The sequence below is a fragment of the Lupinus angustifolius genome, chromosome LG17, assembly GCF_001865875.1.
Source record: "Lupinus angustifolius cultivar Tanjil chromosome LG17, LupAngTanjil_v1.0, whole genome shotgun sequence".
Taxonomy (NCBI): domain Eukaryota; kingdom Viridiplantae; phylum Streptophyta; class Magnoliopsida; order Fabales; family Fabaceae; genus Lupinus; species Lupinus angustifolius.
The window spans coordinates 1,975,401-2,000,200 of record NC_032025.1 but is presented as its reverse complement, the minus strand read 5'-3'; the positions used below and the strand labels follow the sequence as shown (position 1 = coordinate 2,000,200).

Sequence of the window (24,800 nt, the reverse complement as noted above, 5' to 3'; positions counted from 1 at the left end):
TTGTATAAAAATTAAAAGAGAAACTATTATGTGCTCTAATTTCTTTTATTTTTAGGTAATTATGACCTTGATTTATTTTTCACAAAGAAAGTTGTATAAAATATATAGTTGCTATACATATAACAAAGTCGAAATATAATAAGGATATTTTAACCAATGCTTTAAAAGTATTAATTACATTATAAGAAAATTGTTATGGATCAATTCAGTATTCAATAAGAGATTTTATTAAAATTTTAAATACATATTCCTATATTATGTAATAATCAATATATATAAAAATATTTATTATATAAATAACATATGAGAAATTCGTTTATACCCAAATTTAGTTACAGAAGTTATAATATTCAATTTTAGTCATTCATTTTTTTAGATATAACGGACCAAATGAATTAAACTTAAAAGTTATTTTAGATTTCTTATTTTCTCTCTCATCACTTATTATACTCATTCATTTGATCTATTAGATCTAAGAAAATGAATGGTTAAGATTAAGTATAACTTAATTTAAGTGTAAACAAATCTTATTCTAAATAATAATATACATAAATGATAAGTTTTTCAATATAATTTAATGGTTAAAGTTTATTATGAAAAATAATGAAGTACATTACATATAATTTCAAAATATTAAAAAAATATAAGATATAAAGTATTGACTATAATATCTATCAACGACCAGTGTGAAGATTTATACATTGTAGTACATCATTCATTTTCATTTATATTATTTTTTAAGAATCAATGATAATTAAAAATGAATAGTTGATGATGAATTAATAATATATAAAACTCTTACACTGTCAATATATATATTTTTTGATAAAATATATAAATAAATTAAATTTAAGAATGTGTATACTACCCGTGGACAAATATCATGATACATATCTCCACGTGTAAATTATTATTATGAGTGTTAGTTGAATATTTTTATGAATATGGCTATATGTGAACACCTAATTTTGTATACCACAAAGTGAAAGACGACAAAAATTAACTTTAAAATTAATATAAATAATAAATTGCACTCATTGTTAGGAGTTATTTATTGATATATATTTTTTTGTACTATCAAAATATCCGATAATGAATTAGTTTATTTTAGAGTGTGTGATTATCTTTCCCAACAAATGTCGCTCATAAGAATTAAATCATTAATTTTCTGGTCATTATGAGGATCTAAAGCGAGATATTACAACACTTTGACTAACGCCTTGTTGATATCTATTGATATAAATGAATAAATATTATTGGTTAAGAATTACATGTTGATTTAAAATAAATAAATCCAATATATTATTAAGAGTTATATATTAATTTAAAATGATAAATTCTATCGGTTTTTAAATATGAAATATGGAATCCTACCACTTTTTCATGATGAATAACAATTTTATGATTATTATTTTCAAAACTAACATTTTCCCCTTCGTAAAACCTCACATTTTCAACTTAAAATAGATGTATGGTCTCCATTTAAAAACACATGAGAAAATATAAAATAGTTTTTAACTAGAGAATGAGACACGTGCCATTTTGGTCCTTGCACAATTGTTTTTTAATTGTTGAATACTAGATGACTTTTTAGGTATGGTGTTTTATTTTTTAGTTATATAATTAAATAATACGTAATTTATTAACTTTTGTTTTTATGAATACTAATGAATATAAGTAATAATTACTTTAATAAATATTTTTTAATATAAATATTTTTTTATATATAATTAAATAAGTAAAAATTAATTGAAATAGTCAAAATTAAAATATTTAATTTAACTTATGGGATTTTAGGAATGGTTCGAGGTAAATATTATTACTTTTCTCTTAACCTTTCTTTGATAAAAAATATAGTATTTGAATTCGTTCAAAATTTTTTTGTTTCCCACAAGGTTTCATGCACGGTAGACAATCTTATGTAAGCCGAAAACATCATCAGTGGAGTTAAAGTTTATTATGAAAAATTAGTACAATAATAAATAACAATATAAAAATAAATAATCATTTAAACACACGGTATGCTTATGATCCCAAAGGAAGACAATCAACACACGCATATGAAAAACCGATTTGCACATGGCTAATAGTTTAGAGTTGTTTGGGTGATGCATTTATTTACCCTCTTACCTGTACACGTATTATTACACAACATCTTTTTCATTAAGCTACTTCTCTATCACATTCCCTCTCAAACAGAAACTCTGATTCTGACTCGGTTGGTCCAGGTTTTGAATATTAGATTTATGAAATTTGACTATACAAATTGCATATATAGTATCCGAGGTGGATATTTTCATAACATTATCAAGTTGATAATTGCAAATTTTATACTTTTTCTCTTTTAACAAGTTAATTATTAGACAGTCAAATATTACTGCTGGTTAGTTTTATTAATATTGTGCCCATAATTAAATCGCCCAGGTAGTGATATACTAATATATTGATTTAATACGTGGTTCACCGAACAAACCATATATTAGTGAAATTTAAGATATATACTATAACAACATTTTAGTATAATATATGTATTATACCGGTTGAACATGGCAATACGATCCAATATTAATAACAGTGTTTTTTCATAAATGATTATTTTCAGAAGAATACTGCTTTATATTAAATTAAAGTTTCTCTCCCTAACTATATCACTTCTTTATAGTAATACATTTTCACTTTAATCTTGTCTTTTAACATTTTTCCCACTTACTAACTTAACCCTCACCCGTGGACTACATATCATTATCAAAATTTACAAAATAATATTAAAATTACTTTATGTTTTTATAATTTTTTAAATTATTTAAATTTTATCATTAACTTGATACATAAATGAGGACATGTGATCCCATCCATCGGTGAAAACAAATGAAGGGTATATTGGCCATTCAATGAAAATCCAAGAAAAGAAGATGTCAACGGCATGTACTTTATTTACCTTGTAATTCCAGAAAATAGACCCAGACGCCACAGAACAAGAGTGTCTCTATGCTTATGCTGCTGCAACTTCATTCCATTATATTCTACTGGAAGGTAACGTTAAACTGAATACCACTTTTTTTCTTCCCTTTTTGGCTTTAGACTTAAGTACTAATCCATTAATTTCAAGCAGAACCTTAAGGTATGCATATTTATTATGGCTCAAACAAAAGTCACACAACAACACTTCAAAATTGTAACTTTTGTTTTTTAATTTTATTTAATTATTGACACTTCTCAATAAACCATCATTTATTGAGATAGATGGATGCCCAACTGCATCCATCACAAGCTTTAATTTCTCATTGAATCCATCATCTAATGCTCAACAACATATACTATGATTTTCTATTTTCTCAAAAGATCAAAACTTTAAGCAATTCAATCATCAAAGACCAAAGTATATATCTTCTACTGAGTTTGTTTATTTTGGTTGCAGAAGGGTGACAATTCATAATTACCCTGTTCCCTGAAATCCCAAAAAATGTTTCTTCATCACCAAATAAACCTTGCTATTAGCCTCACAATCTTGATGGTATACACAATAAGAGCACAAAAGTGTGAGCATCATTGTGGCAAACAAACCCTGCAATATCCTATTGGCTTCTCTAAGGGTTGTGGTGTACAACTAAACTGTACCAACAACCAAATCCACCTTGGTGATTTTCTTATCCAAAACGTAACAAGTAGCAGCATATTCATTAATCTTCCATCAAAATGCAACCGTAGCATGCAATCAATTGTTCCACTTTTCAGTGATAACTTTGCCCCCACATGGGACAACAGTTTTCTAGTACAAGATTGTTCAACTCCTCTCGGTGGCTGCGTTATTCCAACCTCAAGTTTCTTAGGGAACCAGACTGAGGTGGAAAATTGTGACAGTAAAAGTGGCAACATAAGTTGTTTTACTAGGTCGGAAAAGCAACATGAAGAGTTAGATGTTGTGTCATACGAGGAGTTGAACCAAAGTAAGTGTAAGTTCTTGTTCTCATCGGTTGCTATTGGGCAGAGGATTGAGTTTCAGGTTGTTGAGTTGCGGTGGTGGCTTTATGGTTCGTGTGGTCAATGTTCTCCAAATGCTACCTGCGCCACGGTTAATCTTCAAGAAGGGATGTTTGGGTTCAGGTGCCACTGCTATGATGGTTTCATTGGAGATGGTTTCACTGATGGCACCGGTTGCAAGAAAGGTAAGTTCTGTAAAAGAGTTTATGATTTTAAGCTTTTTTTTTAATTCAATTCATTATCTTTGTTTCAAGAAAAATTATGAAAATGAACCCTTCTAATTATCAAAATGAGCTCTTCATAAGTTTTTTATTATAATTATTATCATTGTTAAAATTTGATACTTGTTCATGGAAGAATAGTGGTAATAATAATGGGATGATGTAGTGGTGTTTGATGTGACAATTGGGAATTTCTGGTTGTGGCTTTATGTAATAGCCAACCATATACCGACACCTCAATTTTGTTTAGTTGAAAAGGTTGTTCTAGATCAATCTGCAATTCGGGTGCTCTTAATGCCATTATTGTAAGATAACTTGTTATGCTTTACTCTCTGTTGAAATCTTATTATCTTAAATTCTTAATTAAGTAAATATTCTTATGTGATAACGTATTCTTGTGGAAAAGTTAAGCAAATCTGTAGTATGAGATGAGAGAGAACGAAATTAAAAGTGACGGTGGATTATGGAATATTAATATGGGTAGGTTTTGTATAACCAATATATTTATTAATTGGAACTGATCTATTTCAGAATATATATACTTACAGGAAGAATTTAAGAACAATTTATGTTTTAGAGATGAAATGAAAAAATAATCTTTCATTGAACATACTATGAGGAATAGAGAGTGGGACGGGAACCTTTATCCCAAAATGACTTTGTCATTATGTTACTATTTAATGAAGGAACATCAAATAATATAAAAAATAAATTTTTATTTTTTAATAAAGTGAAACATTTTGATTGGTTTTGGACATTAATAAGAACAAAAGATATGTACACAAGATCTCTATGAATTTCGGTTTACGCTGAATTATCTTTCAAAATGACACGAAAAATGCAAATTTGTTTAACTATGAAATAAGGTTTAATCTTATTAATTAACTTGAATAGCCTTATTCTGTCGCTATCAAAGTATCAATTCAATCCCATTAGTATAAGAAAAAAGACTGGATTTTTTCTTCTGGTCAAAAGAATGGTTTGCACTTTATTAAAGGCCCAGGATGATATGCTTTATCCAGAGCACACATATCAACCTTTTCTGTGTGATAAGCATTAGATTCATTATTTGATTCTTTTAGTCTTGTATAACATGATGATAAGGACCCTCATAGGCTCCTTAATCTTGATGTGAAATTAGAGTTACACTTCATTGCTTTATTGTTTTGATCCTATTGAAATCTTATGCATAGACGGGGAATATGTAAAATGCATGTTTTTTGGTTTGAATTTTTTTCGCTTTTGATGTGCTTCTTGTTTTGAATGGAAACTTTCCGAAAGAAAGAATTATTCAAAAGTCAACATGTGCTGGCTGCACATGTTTGGTCGGACTTGGATCAATTTGAACTTTTCTTTCCAATAGTATTGGTCAAAGGGGAGAGATTGGTCAAAACGCATTCACAATGAGAGTGAATAATTGAGTAAATGACATGATATTAAGGTAGTTACAAGCATCAAGCCATGACCCACAATTTGATTATGAATATTTGTTTTGTGGATAAAGGAAATTGAGTGTGATTCTAGTTATCAGTAAATTAAAATTTGAGTAATGTTTTGTTCTGACCCAATCAACACATTTCATATACCTCAGCAATTCATCTTAAATTCGTAGTTGAGTAGAGATATAAAATATTAATGATGAGATGGTGATTAATATATCTTTCTTTCTTTGTTCCTTGAATGAATATATAATATAAGGTTTATAAAAATCAACGGTTTGTTTTCATTGCATCATCCCAGTGACATACACCTAACAGTTTTCTTTTCTACTAAATTACGTGCCATTGTGAGTGTCATAGTTAAAGCTTTTTTTCTCCTTTTCAAAAAATGATATATAAAGGTGACATGTGACATTTTGTTGATAAATTTTTACTAATCCTTCCTTAGTTTATCTGCAGTTTCATCATCAAGTTGCAGTTCTTCAGCACTAGTTTCTGGTGCATGTGGGAAAGCAACCCAGATAGGTGTTATTGTTGGAGGTATATACTATGATTGAACGCACGTTTACCCTTACACAAACATATTCATACTGAAATATACTTTTAAATTTTCATAATGAAGAATTTTGATTAATGGTATCATCCTTGTGCTTTGTTCACACGTGACAGTGATAGTAGCTGGAGCTATGGTGGTAGCTTTACTCGCTCTTGTATGCTATTGTGTTAAGCACCGTTCTACTCGGTTGAGAAAACATACAAGAGCGAAGCGCCTAATACATGATGCTGCAGGCAACTCTAGTGTACCTTTATACCCATATAAAGAAATAGAAAGAGCCACAAATTCCTTCTCTGAGAAACAGATGCTTGGAACTGGGGCTTTTGGCACAGTTTATGCAGGAAAACTTCACAATGATGAATGGGTTGCTATAAAAAAGATAAGGTATAGAGACACCAATAGTGTTGATCAAGTCATGAATGAGATAAAGCTTCTTTCTTCAGTGAGTCACCCAAATTTAGTTCAACTCCTAGGTTGTTGCATTGAAGGGGGAGAACAGATTCTTGTTTATGAGTATATGCCTAATGGAACACTCTCTGAGCATTTGCAAAGAGAGAGGAGTAAAGGTCTTCCATGGACAATAAGACTTACCATTGCTACTGAAACTGCTAATGCTATAGCATATCTACATTCTGCAATTCACCCTCCAATTTACCACAGAGACATAAAATCTACTAATATATTGTTGGATTATAGCTACAAATCTAAAGTAGCAGATTTTGGACTTTCTAGGCTTGGCCTGACAGAAACATCACATATCTCAACTGCACCACAAGGTACTCCAGGCTATGTTGATCCACAATATCACCAAAACTTTCATCTTTCTGATAAAAGTGATGTGTATAGTTTTGGAGTGGTTTTGGTAGAGATAATAACTGCTAAGAAAGTGGTTGATTTTGCTAGGCCTCAGAGTGAGGTTAATTTGGCTGCACTTGCTGTTGAAAGGATTAGGAGTGGATCTATTGATGAGATAATAGATCCTTTCCTTGAACCAAATAGAGATGCATGGACACTATATTCCATTCATAAGGTGGCTGAGCTTGCATTTAGATGCCTTGCTTTTCATAGTGACATGAGGCCTACTATGACTGAAGTGGCAGAGGAGTTAGAACACATCAGACGCAGTGGATGGGCAACTATGGAGGAAAATATATGCACAGCTTCGTCCATCGGATCCGCGAATTCATCGCCGCCTCGCAATGGAAGTGAGAGGTCTTTGAGTGGTATTAATCTTAAGAGAGCAGGGAAAGGGAGTGAGAGATTGATTGTTCCACAAAGGCCAGATAGTACATTGCAAATTGTGGAGGAAGATAATTCTCCTATATCAGTGCATGATCCTTGGTCAAGTGGACATAGCTCACCTTCAACAAACAGCTTGCTGGAAAATGTAGTTCAGTGACATTTACAAACTTATAGCAAAGTGAATAATAACAATGATTTATGAATTGGATATTAGCCTAGGATGTTGTTAGTAAAGCAGAATCCTAATGCCAATCATACATAAAATAGATATAGCAATAACTGCTAAAGACATCACTTCACACCATAAGACTATATATCATATCATGTCTTTGCTGTGTGTTTATATATTTATTTTTCATGAAAAGAATGTTGCTCTTAAGCAGATGATATGAAAAACATTGAGGGCAATGTACAAGGAAGACAGAACATACAACTTTTGTAAAAGACCACAAAAAGTAATCACTTAATTCTACTTTAATGAAATTTTTAAATAAAAGTAATATCTTAACGGATGAACTATAATAGAAATTTTATCTATATATATACACTATATATCTATACTATCTTTACTATATCTATACTATATATAAAGCCAAAACTTGAAATAACTTTTTGTAATTTCATTTCCTATATTGCCCTTAATATTATTTAATTTTTACAAAAAAACTATTTAATCCTAAGCAACTACCACCAATACATTAATTAAAAAACACATCTCACCTTAAATCAAACATTATCATAAATACAAAAAATATAATATATAAAAATTGAATATGTAGTATCACACAATATTCACCGGCAGACACGAAGTGCCTGTACACACTAGTATATATATAAAGACAAAACATGGTATAATTTCTATAATTTACATTTTTTATTTTGCCCTTAACATTATTTATTTTTTACAAAAATCATTAATTCTAAGTAATCATCACCAATATATTAATTAACACATCTCTCACCTTAAAATAAACATTATCATAAATACAAAAATTATAATATAAAGTACACCAAACACAACAAATACATTCTAATCTAAAAAATAAAATATATAAAAATAAAATATACAATATTAACCACACACTAGTAAATATAAAGTCTAAACATGTGATATCTTAATAATTTAAAAAATCTTCAATATTCACCCCTAATAATTAGAATAATTAAAAGATAAAGAATTTTTTTTAACCAGTGTTCTAAAATGTCAATAATCAACCATACTTATTGTATTTTTTTGAGTTTTATTGGACTGAAATGAAATATACCGAAATAAAAGGTTTCCCTTTTCATTTCATTTCATTCTGGTTCTATGATCTATCCTTAGAGGTGCCAACTTCACTTTTTAACGAACTTCTTTAATTACCAAAATACCCTATCCATTTGAATTGACCACAATTCAGAAAACGGTTCGGGTATAACGGCCCATTTGAATTCGGGTTTATATTTTCATATTTAATATTTTGCGCCAGAAATGAAAACCCCAAACTAAAACCCTCGCGCAATTTCATTTTCACTGATTTGATATCGAAAGTTCCTTCTTATTTCTCGTGACACAAATTCAACGAAGACGAAGGCAATGGCGGAAGAAGCTCCTGCATCTGAAACCTCCGTAACGGTGCCTCAACTAGCGGAAGCTGTTACTGTCGACGGAACCCTAACGGAAAGCGGAATCTCCGTGGAGACCAACTTGGACTCCGTCTCCAATAAAAACAACGCTGCTGAAGCTTCTGCTCCGGCGTCCCTGGAGTTAGCGGAGGAGCTTATGGTTAACGGGGACAAGGCCATGAAAATTTACGATTATGGAGATGCCGCTGATAACTTTAGCCGTGCTCTCGAGATCAGGTTCCTCTTTTAATTGCTTACGTTTTGGATAAATTGCACTTGTTGATTCTTTATTTGGATATTTCTCACTCAAAAGTGGACTTTTCTGCTATTAGCTTAAGATGTTATCTCATCTGATCTTCACATATTCCATGTTAGCCATGGTTGACTTCTATTCTATGTGCATCTTTATTCGCAGCACTTCAGCAGTGTATATGCTCAATTCTCAAAACATACATGCAATTATTCAGTCTGGTTTGTTAAACTCTGCATTATGAAGGTTATAGAGTATGCACATGTTGGTTGTGCTTATCACATGAGTTTATGACATACGAGTTTATGGCATTTATCTTTTTGAAAGCTCGTGTTAACTTATTTCATAAGCTTTTCTGGTGAGTTTATTAGTGTAAGCTAAAATGGACTTACAGGAAGGTCATAAGCTATTTCCATAAGCCCTTCCGAACAAGAGCCCAAACAAGCTCTGGTTTAAGCTCTTCCAAATGCCTCTGATTAATAGATGAAATTAAGCTTGTATACTTTTTAAATAATGGATACGTATTCTAACGAAGCCTATAGATATTACACTGTTATGCATGGTATTTTATGCCTAGTTCTCACCTATCATGGTCAACATTCAATCTTGGAAAAAATAGATATACAGAAAGTAGTTTTTGCAATGGACCTGTATAAAATGATAGGCCGATTGATATTCCCAGATTTGAGTCCACCAAGTAGATTTTGCCAAACCAGCTTGGTGCTTCTATTTGTGTCATATGCAAATTGAACTCATGTCTACCCAAGAATGCAGTCTTATTTTGCTCTACTTATGATGTTCTGAATGAAAACTTAATTTAAATAGAGTTGCTCGTTATGGTGAGCTTGCTCCTGAGTGTGTCAACACATACTACAAATATGGGTGTGCACTATTGTACAAGGCTCAAGAGGAAGCTGATCCTTTGGCTGGTGTACCCAAGAAAGAGGGTGGATCTCAACATGGCTCCAATGAAGATGAATCGGTGAAGAGTTCATTGAATGCTGACTCCTCCACTACATCTGTTTCAGCCAACGCTGGGCAGGACTTGACTTCAGATGACCAAGGTGCTGCTTCAGATGATTGTGAGTGTTTTACTTCCAGTATATGTTTATTAGTTTGCACTAGTTTTAAATGCTTAGGATAGAAAGCATGCTTTAACTATGTGATTTCTCACTCCATGTATATCCTTAATCTTCCCTCCTCTTACTAAAACTATAGAATGTTCCTGTAAAAATTATGGCCAATGCTGGGTATATAAGTTTATACCATTTGCATTAGTTTCATCGGTAGGTCTTTTAAGAAGTCTTATTAATAGTAGTATTTTTGAAATACAAAACAGTGGCCACTGGGAAAGACCGGGAAGAAGATGATGAGGATAGTGATGCTGACGACTTGGCAGAAGCTGATGAAGATGACTCTGACCTGGATCTGGCATGGAAAATGCTTGATGTTGCTAGAGCCATTGTTGAAAAGCACTCTGGCAATACAATAGAACACGTGGACATATTATCAACATTGGCAGATGTTTCATTGGAAAGAGGTCTTTTCATGCCTTATGTTTATTTTAATTTTGACTAATACTCCCACTCACAAACACACAAGAAAAAGGGGATAATTTATAGTGTTATACTAAAAGTTGTATTATTTCTTGGCTCTGTTCTATGCAGAGGATTTTGATACTTCTCTCTCTGATTACCAGAAGGCACTATCAATCTTAGAACGTCTGGTTGAACCAGATGATAGAAAAATTACTGACTTGTATCCTTATCATATTTCTTATATGGATCTGTGCTCTTACTGATGTGTGTAGATTTTACCCAGTTGCGATAAATAAAACCAATTAAGAAGCTGCTATAAGTTACTAGTTCACTGGTTCCTAAACTCTGCAATTTAGCATGGCCAATTATGTTGTTTTTCCACTGCATAGACATCCTTAACTCATGAATTCAGAAATTTCCGCATATGCTTGTGTTTGGAGGTTGGTTCTAAGCCTGAAGAAGCAATTACTTATTGCCAGAAGGCTACATCTGCTTGTAAGGCACAATTACAGCGTCTTAAAAATGAAGCCAAGAGTTTTTCAGATTCGACATCTGCTGCTGCTGAGTTAGATCAGGATGTACAAACATACAACATTTCTGAGTCTGGCAAATCAATTGCGGATAAACAAGGAGAGATCGAAACGCTCACAGGTCTCGCAAGTGAGCTGGAAAAAAAGGTAGACTTGTGAAGCTTTGTAAAGATATCTATTATCTTATCTTGTTATCGTTATAAGTGGAAATTTATGGAATGGCAGCTTGAAGATCTGCAACAGCAAGTCCTGAACCCAAAATCAATTCTCGCTGAGCTCCTGGGCATAGCATCGGCCAAGGCAGGCAGTGGGAAGGAATCATCCGTTGGAAAAGCGGGCTCCTCACAGTTGGCAACTGTCAACTGCAGTGGAGGTTTTGACTCTCCAACCATTTCCACTGCTGCTTCGAATGGATCTGCTGGAGTCACACACCTTGGTGTGATAGGAAGAGGAGTTAAGCGAGCATCAAATGCCAGTGGAGCAGAAGCCAGCACACTGAAGAAACCAGCATTAGAGTCAGCCGATGATAAAGGTGATGGCAAGACATCTTGATGTATCTATCTAGGTCTTGGATCTTTTTTTATGTGGGGGAGTGATTTGAACTTTGAATTCAGTCAAACATGTTGGTGACCCATTCAAATATTGATATCATAAGTTATCAACAGTTTCCATGATTTGCTGTTTTTAAGGAAGTGTTTAACGATATATTCTCCTTTCAGTAGGTTGTATGTGCGATTAATTGATCTTTTGACAAGTTTCAAAATACTTCAATATTGAAGTTTTTAACCCCATATCCAGCTATGTCAAGGTTGTTTGGTCTTACTACTTGAACCAAACTCATACATGCTATGCGTTTTAATGTTAAGCTCATTTACCATTTGTATATTGGGAGACTCGTGAATTTTACATAGCTTAAATGCTTGAATGATTTTTAAAAAAAATCACAGCCTCTTGTATTTTGGCACCCTTAATTAGGTATGTGTGTGTATATATAATATCTTCTCTCAACTAAAATCCTGGCTCTGCCGTTGGGGTTTCCCTGGTATTTTTCTCCCTTAATCGTTTTTAAACCGGGTGAAGGTGTTATGGCCCACATGGTGTTTTCCTCCCTTGTCATCTTATAATTGTATATTAAATGTCTTAATTGGACAAGTTAATGTTGTTTCTTGAATTAGTATTTTTGGTAAGAGTTCCTTTAGTCATGTTCTGATAAATAATAGACTAATCTATCTTTAGTTTGTTTTATGAAATTATTAATTTCTGTATGAAGTATATAAGCCTTTGCTAGATGGAATGGGTAGTAACTTGTGTGAAACTTTTCTATGCGCTCCTTAAAGGATTTGAAAGGCCACTAAGAAATTGGATAACTATGTAAGGTGTTACCTTCAGTATCAAGATGTTGTTCACACGAGTGGGTGGCATAACCAAAGCATTCTTTTGCACTATTTGCTAGGAAGAGATCATTGCACAATACAGTAAGTGTAGAAAGCACTCCAAAACTAGAAGACATTAAGAAGTTAATGATTTGTTGCTAGAATTCTCTAAAGATTCAAGAACGAATTTTGATTTATAAATCCTTGCAGCTTTTAAATTCCCGAGTTTTCCCTTGCAGCTTTAAGTACCATTGTATTCCAAAGGAAGGTTACTACATGATAATTGTCAGTATAGTCTTAACTAACATAAGATAAGATCGACCAATAAAGATAATGTTTTTATTGCATTATAAGTGCACAAAACTCTCACCTAATAGAATCTGAGAATGATAGATGTAACAATCATATCTTGCATCGAGGCTCGCCCTTTTTATTGCATTACAAGTCAACATAAAAATTTAGCAATGCTTCAAAATATATATATATATATATATATATATATATATATATATGATTTGATAGCTAAATTGCACAAATCAGGAAGATCCATGGTTACATTGTTTTTTCATGATAAATTGACAAAATAAGTCTATTATAAACTTTTGGTTCACTAACACTCCCATGCAAAGAGATAGGATAGTTGTGTTGCATCTTTTAGCCAATTTTGGCTATTTTTTCTCCACTTTATGTCTAAAGAAGATAGATTGATATTTCATTTATCCAAAAATAAATTTAAAGTACAATAAAGAATGAAACATCTACCTCACAAAAACAGGACATACATCACTTTTGACAGTGGTTGGTCTGCATTATACCTAGAACTACAAACAAAAATAATTAGCCTATAATGACTCGTAAGCTGCCTTTGCATGTGTGTACTTGTCATGTTCTTGTTCTTCCATGATATATGGCTAGTGCTTATCACTTAGCTCTGCTCAGAGTGCAAAGTCCATCCAGTTTGTCACCATTAGTATGCTTAAGCCTCAAGTCATTTTATAGGTAAAACAAAAGGGTCTGCAATTAGCAACAACAGATTTAGATTTCAAGACTTGAATCTAGAATAGTCAATATCGCCAAAAAGCAGAAAGTACAATATTACTTAATTGAATTGGCCTCACAAAGATGATGCATCATTCCTAAAGTTCTGTCGATTACATGATAGTACCTAGGGGAAAAGGATTCTTTCACAGACAGAAATATTTTTTGATATACCAGTGTAATAATTAGAAGTTACTCGTAAAATTTGTGGATACTAAAGTACATATACCATGAGAAGTTAGTTAGGAACTCTAGCTATCATCAATATTTATTTATTCTGTTGTTTTGCTTCACTTTCCATAAGAATTTTCACTTCCTTGCTCACAATTCTTCGGTAGCATTGTCAGTCAAACATTGTAAGTTGCTCATTCAACAAATTGTCAAACTATTTGTTATAATACTATGATACTATCCATAATCAACCATGGGATTTTCATAGATGCAAGTTTTACCAACTGACCAATATTGTTCCTAAGCTCTGAGTCGACCCATGCACTCTACTAGTCATTCCTCTCTACCCGCCAAGTCGCCAACTAAAGCCACAGGATATTATGTCATCTAAACCATTCAACCCCATTGGCCAGATGATGGTGGATGGAGTCACCACTCCTATGCGCAATATCCAATCTCTTTAAGAGCTTGGAGTAGGAAAGAAAAAAATATAACATTGATCTGGCACTAACATGACTAGACATGAGATCACATATTGCCACTATTTCTATCAAACATGCCCAAAATTTTGGCCTGATACGTAAATTCTATTAGAAGTTTAGAACTAATATGCTTGACTAACATGAACAGCAATATACATGACCAGAGAAGAAATCCAAATAGAGTTACCATGGACTCCATTATGCAAAAAAGAAGGTCTAGAACAACATGCCCATAGACATTAGAAACAGAGCTAAAGAGCCAACCAAAAAGAAGATAAAAGAGAAAAAAGTACTTCAAAACGAATCTGAAGCAGTGAGGGATACTTGAAAAGCCCATGCATTATTTCATCTTATAAAAATAGTTGTGCAAATTTAAAGCAGTGCAGAAAAACAATCTCTTATCCTAATGAGCATACTCAGTCACTATTGCTGATGAAAACCAAAGCACTCTTTCACACCTATTTGCTAGGGGATGAGATCATTGCAGAATACAGTAAGTATAGGAAGCTCTCTAAAACAAGAAGATATTAGAAGCTAAGTTTTAGTTTGTGATTTTGTGTTGCTTCAATTCTCTAAAAAATCAACAAAGTTTGATTTCTAAATCCTTGCAGTGTTTAAATCCCCCACAATTTTCCTTAGCAATAGAGATATGGGTCGATTATGCTAATCTTATTGTGCTGATGTTAAATTATGAATAAAAAGAACTCATACATTTAAGGTCATCTATCTAACCTCAAACATTCCAACCAAGATTTAAATTATGAATAACGAAATCACACAGTCATTGCTTTTAGGAGTATTGAAGGCTCAAACATACCGTCACAAGGCACAAGGCCTCCAACATTTAGGATTGTATAGGCTCAGGCTCCAGCATGCCCATCCAGAATAAAAGGCACCATACTGCAAACATACCAACCAGGTTTTAGATTCCATGCAGCCATTTCTTTTACATCAAGCATTTGTCATTTGTAGTTTGGGTCATAGATCCACAATACATACCATCCACTTCTACAATATTAATATTAAAGAACTCACTGCAGTTTCATTTAGTATTGTATAGGCTCAAAAGCTCAAGTATAGCATCTCGATAGGCAATTTAAATAGAATTCCTTACCGAAATTCACTTAGGGTCATCCAAGCAAATAGCGTCTCGTTAGAATTTAAAATTATCAACAACAAAACTTCATTGAGGTGGGTCTCATCTAGTTTTAAAAATTCATGAAGGCAAAAAGGGTCTTATCCGGATTTAAAATTCATCAAAGCAACTAGGGTCTCATCCAGATTTAAAATTCATCGAGGCAACTAGGGTCTCATTCGGATTCAAAATTCATTTAGGCAACTAGGGTCTCATCCGGATTTAAAATTCATCAAAGGAAAGAAGGTCTTATCCGGATTTAAAATTGATTGAGGCAACAAGATCTCATCCGAATTTAAAATTCATTGAGGCAACCAGTTAAGCAATCAGCCTCTATCCACAAGGGTAACATACACTCTCGCTCTAATTTTTCTCTCTAAATCATACTCTTATACTGACTTGAGCGTCAGAGTCCTTTTTCAGAATACAACACAACATATTCCTACCATCCTCTTCCATACCAAAGAACATGAGGCAGTGTTCAAAGAGAGAACTTTGCTCTTTTACAAGATCTCCTACAATTCCCACATAAATGTCAGCAAAAAAATTAGCACAAACAGACATAACTTTAACAAGCTTCCCATAATTAAAGGACAAAATTTTGAACATGAATTCTATTCTAATCACAGTGTAAGAAAAAACCACCTTCTATAAATTTCTTAAGCAGGGAGGTGCTTAGTAGTGGTAGGATGGGCAAAGCTTAGTAGTAATCACAATGATCTCCAAGCTTAAATGGCCTTTTAAGCTTACTTGTGGTTTAACTGATTAAGAAATGAGTTATAACTAATACCATTATCCTAAACCATGGAAAGATTATTTAGCATAAGGTAAGGTACCAATTTTCTCCAAACTTCTCTTCACCTTTCATTCTTCTCCAAATCACCATTCCCTACATATCTGCACCTCCACAACCAGGTGAATTAAAGTTCAAAAGAAACTAAGCAGTAAGCACCACCAACATTGAGCAAAGAATGGATCAAAAACAAATATCAATTATATAAACCTGACTTACATATTCTTTCACCATCATAAAATGTCAGCCAATGCAAATAGTTGCATGTGCATGGGAGTTTCAAATCAAAGCCACCTGCTAATAAGTCAAAAAAAGAAGAAGCAAACAATGGGGAAGAAGCCATTAATAAGGAAAATGATCAAGAAAGAGTTAGCTTGAATATATTCCATGTGGCAGATTTCATTCAAGCCAAATGACAATAGAATTTCAAGTAGAAGTCTCAAATACCATTTGTTATAAGATACTAAATGTGCAAGAGTTGGCTTGAATATAATGTCGTATTCCCTTCACGTGTAATCCTTAGTTTCAAAAATAGATTGCATATACTGAATTACTGATATGCACGATTCGGGCGTGCAGTAAGTCGGGTTTAATCAACTACAACACAACTAACACTGAAAATTTTGGTTGCATAACCAAAGTTAGATGCCTAGACTTTTACCCTTCAATTCAGAATGCTCATCTGCACCATTACTCACCAAAATGATGTCTAACAGGTCAGCGATAACTTTACAAGCTTCTTCCTTCTTTCTGCTAGGTTTTGTTCATAATCACCTATTACAGCAACCATAGTTCGCCTATTGGACTAGTTTCCAAAATTTTGTTTAAGAACCAAAAGAATATACACCTTATAGAACTATTCACCCAACACTTTCACCTTTGAGCATATTCCAATTAGCACTATCAGTCAAATATACTAAGTTGCTCAACTGTCCAATATTGATTTCCTTCACTTTCCTTAAGGATTTTCATACATACAAGTTTTACCCCCTGTGTAATATTGTTCCTAAGCTTTGAGTAACCCAGGCACTCTGCCAGCCATTCCTCTCTATCTGCCATCTAAAGCTAGCCACACGATCTTAGTTCATCTCAACCATTCCATCTCATTACCCAAACGATACTTGATATTATAGCCATCCATCCTATGCATGACATCCAATCTCTTTAAGAGCTTGGAAAAGGAAACAAAAAATATAATATTATGCAAGAAAAATTTGAGCCAATATGACTAGATATGAGATTACATATTGCCACTCAAACATGCCAAAAAATTTGGCTTGAAAAATTATTACCTAAATTCTATTAGAATTAATCTCCTTGACTAACATGAACAACACTATACATGGCCAAAGAAGAAGTGTATATGGAGATACCATGGACTCCATTATGCAAGAAAAGAAAATCCAGAACAACATGCCTTGAGCCCTTAAGACATTAGAAACAGTGCTAAAGAGCTCACCAAAAAGAAAATAAAAGAGAGAAAATACTTCAAAACGAATCTGAAGAAGGGAGGGACACTTGAAGCCCATGCATTGTTTGAGCTTATAAATATGGTAGTGCAAGTTTAAAGAAATCTCTTATCCTGATGACTAGGTAACAATTTCTGACGAAAACCAAAGCATTCATTTGCACCTATTTTTCCTAGGGTGAGATCATTGCAGAATGTATTGAGTACAGGAAGCACTCTAAAACTAGAAGATATTAGAAACTAAAAAGTTTTAGTTTGCAATTCAGCGTTGCTTGAATTCCCTAACAAATCAAGAAAAAAGTTTGATTTCTATATCCTTGTAGCTTTTAAATCCCCTAGAGTTTTCCTTAGCAATGGAGACATGGGTATGTTATGTTAATCTTATAATCCCCTCACTTGAGCCATGTTACAGTTGCATGGACATATTGGCTCAAACATATCATGTTGATTTTAAATTATGAATAAAGAGAATTTATACATTTAGGTCATCTATTAACCTCAAACATTCCAACCAATATTTAAATTATGAACACAGAAATTAAACAGCCATTGCTTATAGGGATATCAAAGGCTCAAACATACTATCACCAAGGCACGAGGCTCTGGCATTTAGGATTGTATAGGTTCAGGCTCCAGATGACTATCCTGAATAAAAGGCACCATAGTCCAAATATATCATCAGCCATATTTTAGTATTGTATAGGCTCTGAAAAGCTCAAGTATAACATCTACATAAGAAATTTGAACAAACTCAAGGCAGGTCAAGGCTAGCTCGTGCTTGGAAAGAGCAGATTCCTACAGACCTCTTCCATATCAAAGAATAGGAGGCAATGCTCAAAGGGAGAACTTCGCTCTTTTCCAAGTTTTCCTACAATTTCCACATATGTCAACAACAAAATTAGCAAAAGCAGACATAACATTAACAACCTCCCCATATTTAAAGGACGAGGAACTTTGAACATGAAATCTATTCTATTCACAATGCAAGAAAAAGCTATTTTTTATAAATTTAATCAACAGGGAGGAGGTGCTTAGTAGTGGTAGGATGGGCAAAGCTTAGTAGTAATCACAATGATCTCCAAACTTAAATGGCCTTTTAACTTATTGAGAAATCCCCCATGATTTTCCTTAGCAATAGAGACATGGGTCGATTATGCTAATCATATCGTGTTGATCTTAAATTATGAATAAAGAAATCACACAGTCATTGCTTTTAGGGATATAAAAGTCTTAAACATACCGTTACCAAGGCACAAGGCTTAATACTATCCACCTTTACACTAAAAAAACTCATTCCTGTTGTATGTAGGATTGTATAGGCTCAGGCTCCAAGTCTCCAACATGCCCATCCTGAATAAAAGGTTTTAGATTCCATGCAGTCATTGCTTTTAGCAATTGTCATTTGTAGTTTGGGTCATAAACCCACAATGCAATCCACTTCAAAATTATTAATATTAAAGAACTCACTACAGTTGCATTTAGTATTGTATAGGCTCAAAAAGTTCAAGTATAGCATCTCGATTAGCAATTTGAACAAAAAATTCCTTCTGGAATTTCATTTAGGGTCATCCAAGCAACTAGGGTCTCATTAGGATTTAAAATAATCCAATAAAAAATTCATTGGGTCTTATCCGGTTATAAAAATTCATCAAGGCTATCTTATTCATATATACAATTCGTTGAGGCAACTAGGGTCTTAGTCGGATAAAAAATTCATCACACCAACAAGCGTCTTAGTAGGATAAAAAAAATCATCATGGCAACAAGGGTCTCATCAAAATTTAAAATTCATTGAGGAAAATAGGGTCAAAGGCACCATCTGATTTCACATGATGAATAAAGAATTTTTCTTCTCTTGCCAATATTCAGTTTTTATCATAGTTTCAATTAATCACAGGATCAGTCATTCTTGATTAATAATCAAGAACTAGATCTGTAGCCCATATAGTGTACCTGACAAGAGCAACATGCAGATTATACCCTACATACCAATTTGCAGAATATAATTTTCCAAGAAAACAGTTTAACCCATGAAATTGCCTCAAAAACATTTTTGGGGTTTTGGAACAGAATGTCAGTTTAGTCTTACCTAGCATAACATAGGATCTCAAAATACATTTATTGCATTATAAGTACACGAGGCTCAACCTGCATTATGAAGTCAGTAGAAAAATTTCTCAGAGTGGTTCCATATATATACACAATGGATTTCACTGCTAAATTTCACAAATCAGACAATTTTTCATGATAAATTGACAAAATATGTCTATTATAAACATTTTTTCATATCCTACCGAGTAGAATAAAGGATTGATAGTTGTTGAATATCTACTATAAACTTTTGATTAACTGGCACTTCCATACAAAATAGTTGGACAGCTTTGTGCATATCTGTAAGCAACTTTGGCTCTTTTTCTCCAGATCCTTTGTCTGAAGAAGATGATAATAGGCTGCTATTTCGTTTATCCATAAACAAATTTAAAGCACAATAAAGAATGAAAACGCTAGCTAACAAAAAGAGGACAGACATCACTTTTGACAGTGATTGGTCTGCATTTTACCTAGAACTACAAACAAAAATAACTGGGCTATAAAAACCAATAAGCTGCCCATGCACGTATGTAGCTTTACATGCTCTTCTTCCTTCATCTATGGCTAGTGCTCATAACTTTGCTCTGCCCATAGTGCAAAGACCTTCCAGTTTTTCATATTAGTCTGCTTAAGTCATTTTATAGGCAAAACAAAAGGATCAGCAGTCAACAACAGCAGATTTAGAATTCAGAATCAATATTGACAAAAGAAGAAAAGTACAATATTTCTTAATTGAATTGGCCTCACAAAAGATAATGCCCCATTCCTAAAGTGCAAAGTCCATCCAGTTTGTCACGAATATTCTGCTTAAGCCTTGAATCATTTTATAGGTAAAACAAAGGGTCTGCAATCAGCAACAACATGATTTAGATTTCAAGACTTCGAATCCAGAATAGTCAATATCGACAAAAATCAGAAAGTAGAACATTTCTTAATTGAATTTGCCTCACAAAAGATGATGTCTCATTCCTGAAGTTCTGTCAATTATATGATAGTACCTAGGTGAAAAGGTGTTAGATATTTTTATAACGGCAAGTGTACCGTATCGCGCAAGTAATAAAGTCCGGTAAAGTACCAGGTTATCGTCCTCAGGGAGCGGAGTGGATTTATACTAATTCCTACACAATAAAAATAATATAGTCGGGATCGAAACTTCATCATTCTTTCCCTTTATACATCCATAGATTCAATTCTTAACAACCTGTGAAGTTACTGAATTTTGCCATACATTTTTCATAAATCAATTACATCAGTTCCCTGAATGTAATGTTCTTAAATTATCACCCAACTTCCAATTCCTTAGATAATTGGATGACTAACTAAAATTAAACTCAGATGTAAAGCAGTTCCTACATCATTGTCCATCCCTGGATCAATTATGTAGGAAGAAAGACAATTCAGATCCAGTGTCAAGTTTAACTTCCCAGTTAAACTTGAACCTTAAATCATGAATTCAGTATTTAATTGAAATCATGCAATAAATATGGAACAACTTTCCAAAATCAAATAACATTAATATAGAATTGAATCCAGGAGTACAAAAGTTTAAGAAGATTACATTTCGATTCCCAACTATGAAGAACTAGCCACTCATTCTCGCTATTATAATGCCTAAATCATGAACTAATACAAAGAAAGTGAGTAATAGACTCGTTTCCACGATTTCTATCTTCTTCTCCCCCCTTTCGTGTCAGATTTCTTTTCTAAAGTATGAGTGAGTGCCTTTTCCATTCTGAAACTGCTACTTCTATCTCCAACTTCCATACTCTCGCCCAAGCTAGAGATTCTCGCTTGGGCGAGGATCCAAGAGATTCCCAGGCTTGAGCTCCTCGCTTGGGCGAGGTGTTCTTCGCTTGAGTGACGAACAACAGAAGCAATTGATGAATTATCGCCCACTACCTCGCTTGAGCTAGGACACCTCGCTTGAGCGAAGATCCGTCGCTTGAGCGAGAAGCATCAGGTATTTTGTTGCTTTTTCTCTTAGTTGTCACTTGAGCGACTCTTTCCTCGCTTAGGCAAGACATGCACTATTCAGAATCTTCATCCTTCTTCTTTTCTTCTCCTCTTTTCTTTATTTGTTAACCTGAAACAATAAAAACGCAATAAATTCCTAAATAGAGCAAAATTAACTAAGTTATCAGGAATTGTATACAATTATAACATAAATGCATACTAAGTGCCCCACAAATCATGTACAATTTTACTAATTTTTGGCACTCCTCAAGCAAAGTAACAAAGTGTAACTCAGTTCAAGGTATCTGGGCGCAATAAATTCCTAAATAGAGCAAAATTAACTAAGTTATCAGGAATTGTATACAATTATAACATAAATGCATACTAAGTGCCCCACAAATCATGTACAATTTTACTACAATTAATCATAGTGAACCAAGTCTACTGAGACCGAATTTTCATGCAACTCAATTCCAAACTGAATAGAAGGAATAACTACTCAATTAGATCAGAGGAATTCTCTCGTTCTCACAGGTTAAGTGTTTCACTCAAGGACTTAACATAAGGTTGTAATGAGGTTAGGCTACAAAGAACTTGGTTTTTCTCGGATACAAAGAGGAAAACAAATCATTAGTGCATACAAATACTTCCTTTGATTGTTCACATTTTACTTTTTGTTTTCCAAATTTTTGTACCACCCCACACTCTTACTATCAACCACCGTTGTGGTTCTCCTTCTTCAATTGACTCTTATATTTTGAGTTTTCCTTGTGGTTTTCTCTTTTTTTTTTTTTTTACAAGATTAACATTTTGTTGCCTCATAGTCTTATGCTTGAAGAAGGAGTCACATTCCAACTCAGATGTACGTCCACATTGTAAACTCACCATTACACTTAGACATCATATGCACTAGGGGTTACAAAACAAATGGGTTCATGATTAATATGGGTTGGCTTTCTGGCTGTAGCTCGACTATCCTAAACTAGGCCTTAATCATCTCCATGGTATTCCCTATTTAATGACAACAAAAAATCAGGCAAAGCTAATTAATGCAATTCCAGCAAAATTACTCATCTGTGTATAGATATATTCTCTCACCAGGTTTAAGGTCATATTCCTTTGACTAACTGCTCATTATTTCACCTATCTGTGTTTGAGTCAACATTCTTATCCCGAAACAATTGACTTAAGAGCTCTAATTAATCACAATCACAGAATCATAACTTTTCTGACATGTTTCTAGCAAGCATACTTGGATAGTCTAAAACATTTTACCAGATTTTGTTTCCATTCACTACACTTGTTACTCAGCTTGAACCAAACATACCCATTACATAGTACAAAAACACAAAATACACATATTACCTACATCCTAAACAAACAACCTAAACAGACAACCTACACATACAATCTAAACAGAACATAAACATGTAAACAACTAAGAGTACAGAAAAACCAGTCTTTTTGTTTTTGATGTCATCCTGATGCTCATGAAGCCATAAAATCATCCTCCTCATTATTATCTCCATCGCCATCATTGATTCTGCAAGTTCAAACGACGAAAATGCTCTTGAAGTGAAAGATCTGGAGGGGGTGGGTGTGAATTAGAGCCTTGTCCTTGCTGCGGATCAGAATTCCCCGTACAGTGATGAATAATGTATTGCATGGTAATCGGGGGCTTAATATTTTCAGTGCGATTCACTTGAACCCCTTGCTGAGCGCAGAGTTCAGTGATCAAGGATGGATACCCCAAAGAACCTTTCTTGCCCGCACGAACCACAGTGCGGAACATCTCCTGAGCTATGACTTCAGCCACATCAATTGTCATGCCCCGCAAAATAGCAGACACCAGATAACACATCAGCAGGGGCATAGAGGACACGTGACTGTTAGGGTGAACATTATGCAATACAAAGATCATCCACGCCTGAGCCAACTGAGTCATATATTTTCTGTAAATACGAAGAGGCTGTCCATCATTGTTGCAGCTATAAGAACGCCCAGGTACACATAATAACGCAGCAGCGTTGTCCGGAGTGAACTCCTGGTCGACAATTGCTTGGTGATATTCACACAGAACCCCCTCTTGAGCCTCAAACGGGTTATTCAGCAAAGTGTTGATGGTATCCTGATCAAAAAGGATAATCTTTCCCCTCACCCAGGATTGGTTGACAAACTCCTCCCCTTCCAATGGATACGCATTAGCATAGAATTCGCGCACCACTTCAGGGTCAAACTTGGCATGTGGCTTGGCCACCACACCCCACTTCAGTGCATGTAGAGGTGTCATGAAAGCAGGATATTCATCCGCTTCCATTTCCACTCGTCTTTCAGGGACGAAAATCCAATTAAGCAGCAAGTTGTATCGTTCCTGTTTCCCTTTCTTCCTGAACTTGGAACGATCGAACTCCACTGGGGGTTGTGAACCCGATGTACCTCTGAGTTTCTTCGGGGGAGGGTGTGGCTTGTTGGCCACTGTTTTCTTTCTCAGTTGTCCGCTCATGATGTGAATGCTTCTTAGATGATTGATGATGAAGATATGCAAGAAATTTGAGAGGAAACACGAATTGCTCTTCATGGTTGGAGAATGGGGAAGGAGAGGATGAACCCTAATCCCTCTTCTGTCCAATTTAAAGAACCAACTCGTGGGCCTCTCGCCCGGGCGAGGTATTCTCGCTTGGGCGAGCATGCATACAGGTGACTGTTGAGATCTCGCTTGGGCGAGCATGCATACAGGTGACTGTTGAGATCTCGCTTGGGCGAGGGAACTGTCGCTTAAGCGAAAAAATCAGAGTTTCCCACCTGTTTCTCTCGCTTGAGCGAGGAATTCTCGCTTGAGCGACGAGAAACAGTAAACAAAAGTTTTTTTACCGCTTGAGCGAGGATATTTCGCTCAAGCGAAGAAGCCAAATGTGGGTCTCGCCTGAGCGAGGA

At 34.1% G+C, this 24,800-nt stretch overlaps 2 protein-coding genes and 3 long non-coding RNA genes across 6 annotated transcripts; 2 read left to right on the top strand and 3 right to left on the bottom strand.

The window, feature by feature from the left end:
- LOC109330999 (wall-associated receptor kinase-like 14) lies at positions 2,925–7,772 on the top strand. Of its 2 annotated transcripts, none has more exons than XM_019565277.1 (4): positions 2,925–3,033; positions 3,419–4,166; positions 6,101–6,181; positions 6,311–7,772. In XM_019565277.1, the coding sequence occupies exons 2-4, from the start codon at positions 3,464–3,466 to the stop codon at positions 7,594–7,596; spliced, it is 2,070 nt and encodes a 689-aa protein (XP_019420822.1). In that variant the 5' UTR covers positions 2,925–3,033; positions 3,419–3,463; the 3' UTR covers positions 7,597–7,772. The 2 variants fall into 2 exon arrangements, with proteins under 2 accessions (XP_019420822.1, XP_019420823.1); XM_019565278.1 differs by lacking the exon at positions 2,925–3,033 and adding an exon at positions 3,042–3,121.
- On the top strand, positions 8,940–12,107 carry LOC109331000 (protein HGV2-like). The gene is made up of 6 exons (XM_019565279.1): positions 8,940–9,281; positions 10,120–10,376; positions 10,634–10,834; positions 10,962–11,052; positions 11,245–11,509; positions 11,588–12,107. Exons 1-6 carry the CDS (start codon positions 9,016–9,018, stop codon positions 11,912–11,914), a joined length of 1,407 nt encoding a protein of 468 aa, XP_019420824.1. The 5' UTR covers positions 8,940–9,015; the 3' UTR covers positions 11,915–12,107.
- On the bottom strand, positions 13,699–14,040 carry LOC109331003. Its single transcript, XR_002105722.1, has 2 exons — positions 14,003–14,040; positions 13,699–13,916 (listed from the first exon to the last, which is right to left on the bottom strand). It is a non-coding gene; the product is annotated as an uncharacterized LOC109331003 (long non-coding RNA).
- LOC109331004 lies at positions 15,983–19,983 on the bottom strand. The gene is made up of 3 exons (XR_002105723.1): positions 19,971–19,983; positions 17,016–17,081; positions 15,983–16,076 (listed from the first exon to the last, which is right to left on the bottom strand). It is a non-coding gene; the product is annotated as an uncharacterized LOC109331004 (long non-coding RNA).
- Positions 16,269–16,970, bottom strand: LOC109331002. Its single transcript, XR_002105721.1, has 2 exons — positions 16,574–16,970; positions 16,269–16,458 (listed from the first exon to the last, which is right to left on the bottom strand). It is a non-coding gene; the product is annotated as an uncharacterized LOC109331002 (long non-coding RNA).